This window comes from Micropterus dolomieu, linkage group LG10 (genome assembly GCF_021292245.1).
Source record: "Micropterus dolomieu isolate WLL.071019.BEF.003 ecotype Adirondacks linkage group LG10, ASM2129224v1, whole genome shotgun sequence".
In the NCBI taxonomy this organism is placed as follows: Eukaryota; Metazoa; Chordata; class Actinopteri; order Centrarchiformes; family Centrarchidae; genus Micropterus; species Micropterus dolomieu.
Window position 1 is genome coordinate 1,039,317 of NC_060159.1, and position 13,941 is coordinate 1,053,257.

The following is a 13,941-nucleotide window of genomic DNA, read 5'->3' on the forward strand; positions in this document are numbered from 1 at the left end:
AAAAAAAAAAAAAAAAAAAAAAAAAAAAAAAAAAGTATATAACTCAATAAAAGGAGAAGGCAAAAGCCAAAAAGTATAATATGACCTCTTTAATAGCTCCTGTATTTCAGCAGGTTTTCTGCTCATGTTCAAAACTTTCTGTTCAAAACATGTTGAAAAAAAAAGTCAGAATATTACGAGACTAACTTAATCAATTAATGAGAAGTCCACCTGCCCTTTACTTTGCCGTGCATTATGTTACTGCTCTGCTGGTATTTTCCTGCTTCAGACCGTTTTGACTGACCCAGTTTGGGACTACATGTTGCATGTAAAACTAACAGACAACACTAGTGATCACACAGAAATCTCAACACAAATCCACACGTTAATTTCAGCACCTCTGAAGTGCAGCTCACAGTCCCAAACAGAGAACAGTTGCTCAGTTTTTAGATGTTTATATTGCAAGACTCTACCAGCTACGTTACCACTCTGTCACAACTGGCTGTGACTCACCGTGCAAGAGGTGTCGCATCAGCTGGGTGGAGTTGATTTGCTCCGAGAGTGTTATCAGATATACATTTGCTTTACTTTGTGGCTTAATAGAATGCGATATTGCGAGACAGCTTTTAACCTGACGAGAAATCTGGTCACAATTTAATCTCGCACACTAGTTGTAAGAAACAAACCTGCTGTTCTAGCTGAGCTTGCCTCTCTTGGTTTAGTCTTTCCAGGTCAGTGTTTCTTTGATTCTGCTCTTGGAGCTGCTGTTGAAGTGAATGTAGAAGGCTTTGAGTCTCTGTAGCCTGAAAATGAGGGAAAGAGTAGCAAATTGTCCATTCATCCATACAAGAGAAAAAATATATAGTAATGTGTGAGTACAAGCTATTCAACATCCCTGGCAATGTGATCACATTTAAACCACAAAACGTCAGATCTCAGTTTGACCAAAAACTATTTCAACTCACCAGCTCCACATTACGCTGCAGATCATCTTCCAACTGGCTCTTCTGCTCACTGACGGCCTGCAGAGTAGCCTGCAGCTGCTCTATCTGCGGTGGAAAATGGCCACAGTACATAATTCAAGTATCAACCACCAGAGTTGCTTGAGACATGGCTGACACTAATCCAGCTTTTGCTTACTGTCAACAAATACTATAAAGAGACCAAAAACAGCAAGGTGTTGGTCCATCGCTAAAAAATGTTGACTTCCCTACTTTGTCTGCGGCTCTCAAGCCCACTGGATACATACATATTTTAAAACAGGGCACACATAGTTTAATTTAAAAAACAAAAAAAACAAGGCTCACTTATTATAGTTTTAGGTTTTTTATACAAACATTTCTCAGGAGGAAATAGTGCATTTTTTGGAGACTCTAGTGAGTGTTTGGGGCAGCAGGACAGTGTGTGTGGGCCTGAGAAAGAACAAACTAAAGTGTTGGGTGTTCGTGGTGTGAAAGGAACATGTCACCCAGTGCAACAATGATGTTCACTGGGTTTAATAGTTTCTAGTGAACAGTGGAGCTCTGTGGCTCCGAGGAAGAAGAGACATCAGGCTATGATTAGACTTGTTAGTAGATATATCCACTGTTTGTTTGGCTCTGCCTGTGAGGCTTGTTGACAATAAGGAAAATATAGAATATCATCACACTATTAACTTCACTGCTGTTACCTTTTGCTGTAGTTGGGTTATGTTCTCATCTTGTGTTTGCAGTTCTGGGGTCAGCTTTTCTGGCTGGGTGAACCCACTTTGGGCTTGTGCAACCTGCAACAGAGAACATATTCTTTTCTTTTTCTGGACTGGGATTCAAGACCTATAAAAACACTTTAGAAGAAACAATGTTAACATACCATCTCCATCCTGTCCTCCAGCTCTGCTCTGAGCTGCTGCTTCTCCTGTCTCAGTCCCTCCAGGGTGTCCTGCAGCTGATCTCTCTCCTCACTGAGAGACGTCACTCTGCTCAGCAGCTTCTCCACCTCCTCACTGTGAGTTTGAGTGTTGGCCGTCCTCTCAGACAGCAGACGGTCTCTCTCTGCTCGCACACTCTCCAGCTCCTCAGCTAGAGTCCTCGTCTGTTAAATTGTGAAAACTTATCAGGATTTAATTACACAGGACATATTTAATCCCTCAGACAATTTCAACATTTGGTATTGTGATCATTTTAACTTCTAGCTAACTAGGGCTGGGTATTAAACCTCAGTGCCTCAATGTTACCACCTGAAGTGGGTCTGTAGTGAGTATAAAGTTATGAAGTCTCTGAACAGAGAAACATGGCAGGCTCCTGGATAACAGTACATGTTTGTTATGACAGTTTTCATTATGTAAACTCTCACGTGTGTTTGCAGCTCCTCTAGCTGTGCACTCATCTCACTGGGAGGAACATCCCTCCTGGATGTTTGTGTAGTCTCCAGCTGTTTGATCTGCTCCTTCTGTACACGATTTTTCTCCAGGGCTGTCCTTAGCTCCTCCTGATGGTCAATCATCTGTTTAGTAAAACAATTATTTTCCTTTTAGAGTATGACAAAAACACAGCAGAAGCCCAACACAGTTGACATAAATGAATTTTAAAAACTCGACTGGCAAAGCAGTCACATGGGATTTTTACCATCTCCACATTTTCCTGCAGGTCCGTCCTGAGCTGGTCTCTCTCTGCAGTGAGAGCTGTAACTGTTGACAGCAGATTCTCCATCTCCTCTGCAGACCTCTGGGCGCCAGCATTCTGCTCAGAAAGGAGAGCGTCTTTCTCAGCTTGCACATGCTGAAGCTCTTCAGTCAGCTGATTCAGCTAGAAATATGCCAATAAAAGAAAACAAACACTTTGTTACAATCATGATATTACTACTTAATTGATCTACAGTTAATACCAGCACATACGTAATAACTAATAACTGGAGAACAGATGACATACAGCAAACGTCTGACTTGTCAAGGAATGTCAACGTCACCAGTGAGTCATATCTAATTTAATAAAAGCCAGGATCATCAATGTCATACTCGTTCTTGGAGTTCTTTGCTGATCTCCTCCTCTGTGGTTCTGAAAGCATCACTGTCAGCAAGCTTCTCCTCCAAATCCTTCATCAGCTGCTGCACCTCATTCAGCTTTTCTTCTAGTGTTGCCATATGTCGCTCTCTCTCCTCCAGCTAAAATGAAAACATTACTGTGACTTTGTGTTAAGGATGTCCCGATCAAGTTTTTCTGGCCACAATTCCAGTCTTAATAGTGGCTATCTGCTGATACCTTGTCCAAGCAGACACTTAAATTGATGTAATTGGAACTCTGGCTTAGTGACTGACCCCCAGGAACATTTTGGGTGCCATAAATGGCGCCATGACCAAGTGCTTAAGGGAGTTGCTGAGAGTGTAGCTACAGCCATCAACATCAGCAAGTAAATATAAGTAAGAACATTCCCGACCAGTTTCCTAATGACAGAACATTACCAAAAAATATTCATTCATTTTAAATCTATGAAGGGTGTACTTTGAATCATGAGCAAAGAGCACCTATTTTCTATTCCATAACTTACTTTCAAGCCCGTCTCTTCAATGGTAGCCATGAGCTGACTCTTCTCAACATCAGAGCGCTCCAAGTTTGAGCGAAGTGAATCCAGCTGCTGTGTTACATCAACGCACTGCTGGCTCAGCTCTTTCTCCCTGAGCACAGCAGCACTAAGGTCTGCTTGGGTTTTCAGAATCTCATCTTGGGAGGTCTGCAGGGAGTCTCTGAGCTGCTGAGCCTCCTCCTGACATTGAGCTTGTGCTGAGAGCAGGCTGTCCTTATGAGTTTCAACAGCACACAGCTCCTCAGTCAACTCACACACCTGAGACAACACAGAATTAAAATCACATGATAACTGTATTATGCTCTCCATTTCACTCGGACACTGTTCTTATAGGATGTTTGAAGACTCACCTGCTTCATCAAACTGTCTATCTTATCTGGAAGAGTCTGGAATGAAGCCAGTTCCTCCAGCTGAGCTCTGAGGGCTCCCTCTGCTTCACGAGACGCTGTCAGCTCTTTATTCAGGTTGGCCACTGTTCTCTCTAGTTCCACACTGTCTATAAGATCTTGAGAAAGAGAACATCTTAGAACTGATTTTACGGACTAAATGTCTGCACTCAAAACCTGATTAGCTGACCTACTTTTTGGAACTTTTCCATCGAGCAGAGTGGTGAGCTTGGTGTTCTCGTCAAATGCAACATTCAGCTCTTTTTGGAGATCGCTCTGCATCTTTCTGTAGCGCGACTTCTCGGTCTCAAGTTGAATCCTCAGACTCTTCACCTCAGCGTCCATCTTCTCATGGTTGGCAGTCAGAGTGACCTGGAGATAAGATCATGACAAGTAGGGCTGAATGATTTGGGGAAATTTAAATTAAATTTAATTAAAGTTTTGCTAATGTTCAATATTCACTGCCAGTCTATTTTTGACAGAAGCCGCGTCAAGCAGCACAGAGCAGATGAACCAGGCAGGAAGTCAGATACAGAATGGCAGAGAGAATCCGGTCGATTTTCAAAATATAAACACCCTTTGCGGACTCCTGATCATACATCAACAATAAACCGTTAAAACAGACAAAAAACAAACAATTTAACTACGTAGCCTACTTATCCATAGTAGAAGCACAAAAATCAAGGACAACTCAACAAATAAGCAAAATCTCACAAAGTCAGCAAAATCGTAAAAAAAAACAAAAAAACAAAACAAAAAAAAAAAAAACACAACATCTACCTGCTGACCTGTATTCCCGGCTCCCCCTTGCCGTAGCATATTTGTTGTACCTCGTCAATCTCTAGTTGTGATAGGAGCTGCCGTTTGCAGATGTTAGAACACTGAGCTAGAAGTTGTTTCTTTGTCAGTGTTGATGATGGGTTTTGAAGCATCCATACATACATCCCACAGTCTCTGCTTATAACCTCTCTCACTGGGATTGCTTGTATAGTAGCATTGCATCAGATCCATATTTTCTGCTCTAGTCCATGAAGGTCTTGTTGTTAAAAATCAGGTCGGGCTTTATATTTAATATAACATATTCATTCATATTTATTAATACACTAATTCATACTTGTTACTCCTCCAGATTGTGGACATTTTTTGTTAATCAAATGGTCAGAAATAAGAAAATGCATAGATTTCGGTCATAAGGTCACTCATTCCCTTTACTGTACGCGTATCGATCACGCTTACTGTCATGCAAAGTCACCCCCCAAAGGCCCATTTTGAGCCAGGAAAAACCCCAATACTGTATTTCTTGCCAGATGGCAAACCACTTCTAACTGCCAAGTAGATGTTCAGACTAAAAAGTGTTTGTATGTTCCCACTTACATTCAGTTCCTCTAGAGCAATGTTCTGACTGCGCAGGACAGCCCAGTCCTTCTTTGTGTCTCTGCTGAGCCCCTCAGCATCATCCAGAGAGCGACGAAGCTTTGCCACCTCCTGCACCAAGTCCTTACCACTCTGCACGGAGACAACGTCACAGAATTAGCCTGCTCAATGACAGAGGCCACATGCCTCCATCACTGTAACCAATTTCAGCACTTACACTTCACACACTTTCTGTGGTTCACCTGCAACTCCCATATGACATCTCCAATGCAAACCATTTAAAAAAAAATTTAAAGCATTTCCTGTGTTTGTACCCTCTATTTTCAGCGTAAGAGAGAACACTGTTGTTTTCTAATTTGAAACCTTGAAAATAGTGATTTGAAAACTAGTGTGCAAATGTTGGTAAAAAAAGATTTGAAACTGAAAATTTTTATTTTGAAACTTTTGCACTTGTAGTTTAGACTGTTCTTTGAGAGAGTTGCTAGTCAACTTAGTTTCAATATGGCAAAACCTTTTTTATTAGGAGTTCAAGCTTCAAACACAGAGTTTCAACCTTTCAAAGCATATTTAATCTAATCATGTACAGAATGCTATTTTATGTTTATGTGCACTTAAAGTAGTTGATTGGTGTAGCGTAGTATAATGTAGTGTTGTATAGAGTAGTAATGTGACGTTATTCTTTTATTCAATGATTATACTTATACTGTACAATCTGTTTTGGAAATCCTGATCTGCATCATCAGAGTCATTTTATGGACAGTTTTTATGCTGCACCTTTATGCTTCTTACAGTGAGAAGACCATATTAAAAACACATACCATACTCTGAAGATCCTCTGCAAATTCAGTTTTCTTCTTCAGCTCCTCAGACAAAGTTTCTAGTTTGTTCTTGGAAAAAAAACAAAAAACAAAGAATATTTAACTAAACTGCCACAATCTTAAAGTCTGGCCTGTTATAATTACATGAATAATAAACATGTCTATTTTAAAAATTCACTAACCTTCAATATTTTAACAAGAATTGAAACTTCTAGTCAGTGAGGACAAAGATTTTTTTTTTAACAGTAATTGGGTCACATAGTGTTGGGGCCGTAGCAACAGGGATACCATCAGTTATTTTTGTGAATGGAAGGAGAGGGGGAAGCCTCATTTTTTTTGCCATTGTACGCCTGCTGGACACTTTTGTACACCTCTGAAACGTTTTTGGATCCATGAGTTACTGATAGTGTGTCAGGCAGGTTAGTCTCCCCTACATAGCCTCTTGGTGACTCATTTAGTTTCTCACAAAACAAACGCCTTGTAAACCTCATCTTCCTCAAATCATCTTACCCGAAGCTCCAGGCATTGGAGTTCAGAGGATTCAAGGGCCTTCCTCAAGCAAGAGATTTCATTTTGCATCTCGTTCTGTAAGACCATACAAGGAAAATTAACACAGCATAAATAAATTACAATAATATTACATAGTAACAAAGCCAAACCCAATGCATCTGACTCTGCTGTACTTGTATCCAAGTACTGAGTGGAAAAACTTTACCTCGTGCTCTTTCCTGAACTCTTCTTCCAGAGATTTAAACTCGTCCATTTCTCCCTTCTCCTCCAGCTCCTTTGACAGCGTAGCTTTCTCTTTTTCCAGACTTTTAGTCTGCTCTATGAACATCCCCAGCTCCTGCTTCAGATAGTCCCGCTCAGCAGCCACCATTTCCTATAAACATACAATTTCAATCAATTTAACGACAGTATGCATTTCCACTTGAAACACATTACCTTTCATCACTAGTAGCTTGAATAAGTGCTTACCCTCATTTGGTTCTAAATGTAAAAACACTATCCCAACCATATAACTTAACATTTAATAATCCCTGGATGTTTTCAGCGTTTCACTTGTTTGGCCCTTAAAACCAGAAATTGGCTCTCTCAGACATAGTTTGGAATACATTCAGCCTGGTCTGGAAGTAACAGATTAGATTTCCTGGTAGAATATGATAGCTTCTCCACAACTAAATGACTCCAGATTAAGGTTTGGTTTACTTTATCTGGGAGACAGAACCTGAAAATAATTGCTACTTTAAACGGTAACAAGTTAACAGGTTTTTCTATGCTTTCATATGCAAAAAACAACATACCGAGTTGTGAATTGAGTTAAAGTTACAGAAGAGGTGATCCATCAAGTATTACCTTCTCTGAAGCAAGAGTTTCACACAGCTGGATGGTCTCTGCAAACTCTCTTCTCATCTGGAAAACAAGGTATGAACATTAGACTCAAACCAGCAGACACTACCATGCCAGACCAAAACCAAACAGTATTCAAATGTTCTATTCTCATGTTTTATGGCAGTTGACCTCCAAGTGAGAGGAGAAATCCTCAGTAAGCAGATATATTAAACACAGCACACCTGTTTATCAGTTTCAGTTTGAGTGCAGCTCTGTTCTTCCAGCCGTCTGTCCAGGTCTGCCACTCTGACCTCCAACATCTCCACCTTTTCCAAGGCCTCCAGCTTCTGCTGAGCTTCTGTTTGTAGCTGCAGCTCCAGCTCGGCTGCTCTCTGTTCTGTTGGCTGTATTTTCTCCATGGCCTCCAGCTTCTGCTGAGCTTCTGTTTGTAGCTGCAGCTCCAGCTCGGCTGCTCTCTGTTCTATTGTCTGTATTTTCTCCATGGCCTCCAGCTTCTGCTGAGCTTCTGTTTGCAGCTGCAGCTCCAGCTCTGCCACTCTGCCATCCAAAGTTTCTACCTTTGTCATAGCCTCCTCTTTCTGTTGACTCTCCATTTCCAGCTGCAGCTCAAGGTTGGACACTTTCCCTGAAAGCTCATGTAACCGCTCTGAAGACACAAAGTCCCTGGGACTGGAAAAAGATGAAACATATTGTGTACTACCTACAAATACTCCAAGTACAGGGTTTTAATTCCACTTACAGTAGCCTCTGGCTTGAACTTAAGTTAGCTGAAGAATATAATATGAATAAACAGTACAGAATTTAAGCCACTCAATGAAAAGACACATAACCAACTGCAGACATGAATGCACCATTTAGGGATTTGTGAGGATGAAGGGGCTTACTTTGAGGTGACCTACAGATTAAGACAGATTCATACACTTTTTTGTTTATACTGCACTGTGTGTCATTCACAGCTGCAGTGTACACTGCTTTGTTTTCAACTGTTTTCTACAAACCATTATTTAACCACTCTTTAAATGAACAGAGGAGCCCTACACAAGGCTGGCATTTAGCCAGCACTACTCTGGTCGGCTGCCTTGTAGGATGCACCGGGTGCTGGTGGTCTGGCTCTTGGCGTAAAAAAAAACAACAACAAAGAACCCCATCCTGCTCCTTGAGTCGCAACAGAATTAGAAAATGAGGAAATGGCAATAAGAGACGCCAGGAGGAGAGATGCGGTATTTGGCCCAGCTTCTAAGTGGAAAAATTAGCTCACTAGTGGTAATGTGACCAATGCCGCTCCAGAGTTACAGGGAAAAGTAACATACCCATGAACACTCCTCACACTGTGCACACATCTAGTTTTCATGCACAAAAGCAGATGTAGCCAATATAATTGTCACAAATCAATCCCGGATTTTATTAAAAGGAGTTTAATTTCACCTTTCTTCAAAGCTTCGAACAGTCACAGAGCTCTGACTCATCTCCATTTCATCTGATGGCCCATCAGGTATCTCCCAGTTAAAGTCCTCATCATCTGGTAAAATATCCAGTGTTCGCATTAAACTAATTATCATATGGGAATTATAAGATGAATTATGATTTGCAAAATGCAAATGACAAAAATATTGTATGTGCATCGGTTTACCTTCACCCAGGATCGCCAGACAGGAGCGATCTGCTTTCCTCTTTCGAGAGAAAGATTCTGCAAAGCTGAGGTCAGATGAAGCACCATCACAGCCAGACAGACGGGCAAGTTTGTGCATCTTTCCTCCCCATGTGACCCTGCGTTTTGGAATCTTAACAGGACAGAATAAGAATCTTTATGACTATAATAATGAAGGGACAGCTGCACTCGTACTACAGCCTTATTGGGTGTCATATTTACCTTTGGAAAAGAAACAGAGTTTGAGCTGGTGACGAGCAGTTGGGTCAGGTTTCTGATCCGGTCCTCTTGTTCTCTCTGGAGCTGACCCTTTTCTTGGAGCAGCTGGGAGAGAACCTCCTTCTCTGTGGCTGTTGTCTGTGTGACTGAAGAAACCTGCAGGGACGTCATTCACAGGTTAGCGGGTAGACAGTGCTGCTGTACTGGAACTTGCAGTGATCGGGCAAACAGAACATGACTGAAGAAAAATACTTGCCTCGTGAAGTCGTCGCTTCAGGTCTACAATTTCATTGCGATACCTTTTGAGCAGAGCCCCGTCATCAGACACCTCTGTCACATGGGGGTCGTTCTTCATTTTCTTTGCAGTGCTTGCAAACTAATATAAACATACATTTTAAGAAATATCATCTGCTTTAATTTGTCAGTCTTATGTTACATGACTCTAAAGGTCATGTTAATTCTCATAGAGCTGCACTTTCAGGACCGACTGTTGCTGTGTCTCCACTCACTCACTTCCATATTTACACTTCCTATTTTGAGTGCACAAGTGCAGTCACACTAAGAAGTACGGCAAAATGCAGTGCACTGTAAGTACCCGGATAGTAGGGCTGGGCGGTATATCAGTATATAATGTATACCGATATAATTTCAAAAGAGATTAGACAATACTTGCTTTCTATTGCTTTTATTTTATATAAATTCTTATTTATGCACCAATATACCAAAGAAAATGACTTGTAAGTTTGAACTTGGCAATAAACCCGATTCTGAGCATTTATTTTGGGTGATAAAGCGTGGCTGTTATTTTGGAGGTCTGCAGGCGGCCTCTGTTCTGGCGGATTGCGCAATATTGCGATTTCATTTTATTGTCATTTCCGGTTAGTGCACAACAGCAGTGTTTGATTTGAGACAACACTACCCTATCAAAATTAACACACTCAAGTAAGTACATAGTGTACGCAGTGTACTGCATGTTAGTATACTCAAGGAAGTACCCGAATTGAGACACAGTCTGGATGTTTGGAGCAGATTCTAGCCATACATTTAACGGCTAAGCTGCAGTGTTTCATCTTGCATAAATATGCAGGGGAAAGGAACCAATAGTATAAAATATACCATACCATTTAGTATTACTAATACAACAATTGAATATTCAAATGAGAAAGTAGAGTATTAGGCGGTGTGCAGGACAGAACTCTGCACATTTCAACCAACCTGCAGAGTGCTGAGGGTCTCATCTACAGTGACAGGAGTGATGGTGCAGATGATGACGGTTTTAGCATTCCCACCCAAGGAGTTCTGCAGGATGCGGGTGAGCTTACTATCTCTGTAGTTTGTGAAACCCCTGAAGACAGAATTAGCAAATGTCAGCAACTACACAGAGGGTGTTTCAATATCTACCTTTAAACTTTCTTTTTCCTCTCATCAGTATGCTGTATGTAAACATGAATGTACTCTAAAGGATGGAGCTAGACAGCCAAATATTTTGTCCATGACCCCATACGAGTTTGGAGACTCACATAATTGGCTGAGAGAAGGGCCCTCTGATTTCCGCGATGCAGTAAACGTGGGAGGAATCAAACAAAAACTTTACTGCTGTTTTGTTTTCATTTAGGTGTCATTTACAAGCACCCAGCTTCTACGCTCTGCTCTCTGCGTTTCACTGAGGCGGGCGGACACACACACCAAAGTCAGGATGCTAGCTCGAGCCAGAGACATTGTTAGAGCTCATCACTTCAACAAACTCTCAAAAGTGCAGCCACATCGGTAGATGTGAGACCCGAGCTCGTTTCAACACTGACTGATGAAAATGATATGCTAGTAGTACAGAATACAACCTGTCAGCAGTTATTGGATGTATTGCATGCCCATGGTTTACTTACTTCTGGCCTTCATCAGTCAGTTTCTTGATCACTTGGCCGAGTGTGAACAGGCTGCGATTGATATTGCAACCTTCTTTGAAACGTGTGCCTAGGGTATCAAAACAGATGGATTACTGGAAACTCTGTATGCAGTAGTATGTACTAAAACATGATAGCAGGCCTAGTATGCATTTCATGCAGTCTATGGACTTAGCTCCAGCTTACCTTCAGCTCCTGTCTGACTCGCTCTCTCAGATCCAGCTAGATCAACTAAATTCTAAAAGATGAAGCAAACTTTCTTGTGTCAACACAAATAATAATACAAACAACACAGAAAGCAAAGTTAACAGAAAGTAGTAAACAAGTCAATAATCAAAAGGATTGTGCTTACCAAATGAGACACAATAATGACTCCATCAGCATTTTCACCTGATGCTGGGTCGCTCCTTTCGCGGCTTTCCAGGATCTGAGGAAAACCAACTCATGAAAAATACACGTTTCCCCAGAATGCTTCATACTACTGTATGCTGTGGTGTTGCTTACCATTCGGAAAATGGTGTGTGAGCGGCTGCTCCGCTGATTCATTTTTGTCTTTCCATAGTGACGGTTCTCTACAGAGGCAGATTGTGAAGACAACACACTGGTTGTTACACACAGTGTGCAGTGCACAGTGTAAGGATCATTCATGTTCAGTAATAACCTCAGATCTTACTTTCTCCTTTCCGAATCCAGGCCAGGGCTTGTGCAGGAGACGTAACCAGTTCCTCCGTCAGGTCAGCCACATAGATATTTTTCTGCACACAGCAATCATATTGACTTGCAGTTATGTAACGTTACAGCGTGCTAACCTCAACAACTCAGCTGTATTCTAATGTTAACATATCCTTATTAGCTAGGTTCCTTACATGCTTACTTATAACTTATTTGAAGGTGGGTCTCCACATTGACAGCGTTGTGTTAAGAAAACAGATAGACTCACTTCTCAGAGTTAACACATTTGTGGAGCAGTGTTCATGATACTGACCATTCAACTATAGATTGATTATGGAATCGCGGAAAAGCCGGTGTGACACCAAAATGTGTGACCTATCAGATCCTGTGACCCAAATGGGAAGTTAAGAGCCAGAGGGTTTGTTGACGTTGTGAAGCGGTTACAGTTTGGTTAGGTTTAGGAAAACATCATCATTTGGGTTTAGATTTTGGTGTTACACTGGCAACCAGCTTTCCTCCAGCACATGATCATGTTTTGAGTGTGCACAAATAGGAGGGGCTATATACAGACGGCCCTGTTTCAATGTGTTTGTGTGTGAGAGACAGCAAGCAGAAGTGCAGAGCAAAAATCTATGCACTGCATGCAGCTCCACAATGAATTATGATTTGACAATTATGATAGTATGTGGCAGTCAGCGTTGGTATTGTGGCACGTCACCACAAATAAATCAATGAAAGGGAAACACTGCAGTGGGGTGCAGATTTTAGAGACTGTTTTTATGTCATCTTAGGTCTGACAGCGAGTTAGTTAAAATCGCCATAATATCAGCGCATGAAAAACCAATCGCCATTTGGCATAAGCCTAAATAGGAAAATACATATTTTCAGGGTTTCAGGCGTTCAGTGCTCCTGGTGTGTGAAGTAGGTTACGAAGGAGCTTAGGCCCAATATAATATTGCCCTCTCAGCCAACCAACAACAGATCTAAATTGAAACATAATCAGCTCCCAAATGACTAACTTACGTTGATTGCCTCTCGAACTTCCAGGGGTTTTCTCTTCCAGCTGTCAACAAGCAGATCAGTCACAGTTTCGTTGTAGATTTCCATGTAAGAAACCCGGAGGAGGAACTCCTTCTTTGGACACTTTGGGCAAAAAGGATGTCCTTGTTTAGAATAAACAATGATTACACAACAAACAGCAGCATTTTTCAAACATGTGATACAATTCTTACAGTCTTAATGGTTTGGAAGACATCTTCCACAGCCAGAGGTATGACTCCAGGAATACGGTCACTCCCCATCATGGTGAAAGTCTTTCCAGAGGAAGTCTGCCCGTAAGCAAATATGGTTCCTGTGGGTCAAACACAGAATAGAAATATACCCAAAATAAACATTATGCAGCTACAGTGAGTGTATGTAAAAACATGTTACCACAAGACAGGTCCTGCTGGATTCTGCTTCTAATTACATACCATTGTATCCCTCAACAGTGGAAACAACCAGAGGCTTTGCAATCTCCTGGTACAGGTGATTGGTTGTTTCTGCGGCAGTGAACACTCGGTCTGCGAACAACAGAGGAGGAAAATGAACATACAGTAGATGCAGTAAACAACAAATCCAGTAAACACATTTCTTAATCCTGTACATGCTGCAAAACAGACCAAAACTAAAGCTCTTGGTGGAATTCCCATCATCGATCTGATGAATTGATTTCTTATCGGTTTTCCAAAACAGCTGGACAGGCTCTGCATTCTCCGAAGCAGTACTTTCTTCCCTGTAACAAGGACACACATTCAAGATATATGTATGGAAACATTAACAGACATTCTCCACAACATCTTCAAGAGAGTTTGATGTTTAATAATTAAAGTTTAATGTTGCTCTCTGAGTATCAATTGTTAAAAGATCACTGATGATTCAATGAGCGATGGTTTGGTTATTAGGTGGAGAAATCAAGCATCTGACCTGTAGTCCACAACATCATCCCCAATTATTATGTACTCTAAGTCTATGTCAGTAATATTCCAGATTAG

General features: G+C 41.2%; 1 protein-coding gene across 1 annotated transcript in view; it reads right to left on the bottom strand.

The window, feature by feature from the left end:
- cenpe (centromere protein E) overlaps positions 1 to 13,941 on the bottom strand; it is a 33,362-nt gene that overhangs the window by 18,260 nt on the left and 1,161 nt on the right. The window contains exons 2-29 of the mRNA XM_046060016.1: positions 13,570 to 13,682; positions 13,381 to 13,470; positions 13,141 to 13,259; positions 12,932 to 13,051; positions 11,910 to 11,991; positions 11,741 to 11,808; positions 11,589 to 11,663; positions 11,423 to 11,474; positions 11,219 to 11,306; positions 10,551 to 10,680; positions 9,592 to 9,711; positions 9,339 to 9,491; positions 9,099 to 9,249; positions 8,894 to 8,987; positions 7,690 to 8,137; positions 7,472 to 7,528; positions 6,831 to 6,998; positions 6,626 to 6,700; positions 6,116 to 6,184; positions 5,298 to 5,429; positions 4,118 to 4,295; positions 3,888 to 4,042; positions 3,502 to 3,795; positions 2,972 to 3,118; positions 2,583 to 2,762; positions 2,311 to 2,460; positions 1,828 to 2,049; positions 1,640 to 1,741 (exon numbers count right to left, since the gene is read on the bottom strand). Coding sequence (XP_045915972.1) covers positions 1,640 to 1,741; positions 1,828 to 2,049; positions 2,311 to 2,460; positions 2,583 to 2,762; positions 2,972 to 3,118; positions 3,502 to 3,795; positions 3,888 to 4,042; positions 4,118 to 4,295; positions 5,298 to 5,429; positions 6,116 to 6,184; positions 6,626 to 6,700; positions 6,831 to 6,998; positions 7,472 to 7,528; positions 7,690 to 8,137; positions 8,894 to 8,987; positions 9,099 to 9,249; positions 9,339 to 9,491; positions 9,592 to 9,711; positions 10,551 to 10,680; positions 11,219 to 11,306; positions 11,423 to 11,474; positions 11,589 to 11,663; positions 11,741 to 11,808; positions 11,910 to 11,991; positions 12,932 to 13,051; positions 13,141 to 13,259; positions 13,381 to 13,470; positions 13,570 to 13,682 — 3,832 coding nt within the window. The remainder of the gene's footprint in view (positions 1 to 1,639; positions 1,742 to 1,827; positions 2,050 to 2,310; positions 2,461 to 2,582; positions 2,763 to 2,971; positions 3,119 to 3,501; positions 3,796 to 3,887; positions 4,043 to 4,117; positions 4,296 to 5,297; positions 5,430 to 6,115; positions 6,185 to 6,625; positions 6,701 to 6,830; positions 6,999 to 7,471; positions 7,529 to 7,689; positions 8,138 to 8,893; positions 8,988 to 9,098; positions 9,250 to 9,338; positions 9,492 to 9,591; positions 9,712 to 10,550; positions 10,681 to 11,218; positions 11,307 to 11,422; positions 11,475 to 11,588; positions 11,664 to 11,740; positions 11,809 to 11,909; positions 11,992 to 12,931; positions 13,052 to 13,140; positions 13,260 to 13,380; positions 13,471 to 13,569; positions 13,683 to 13,941) is intronic.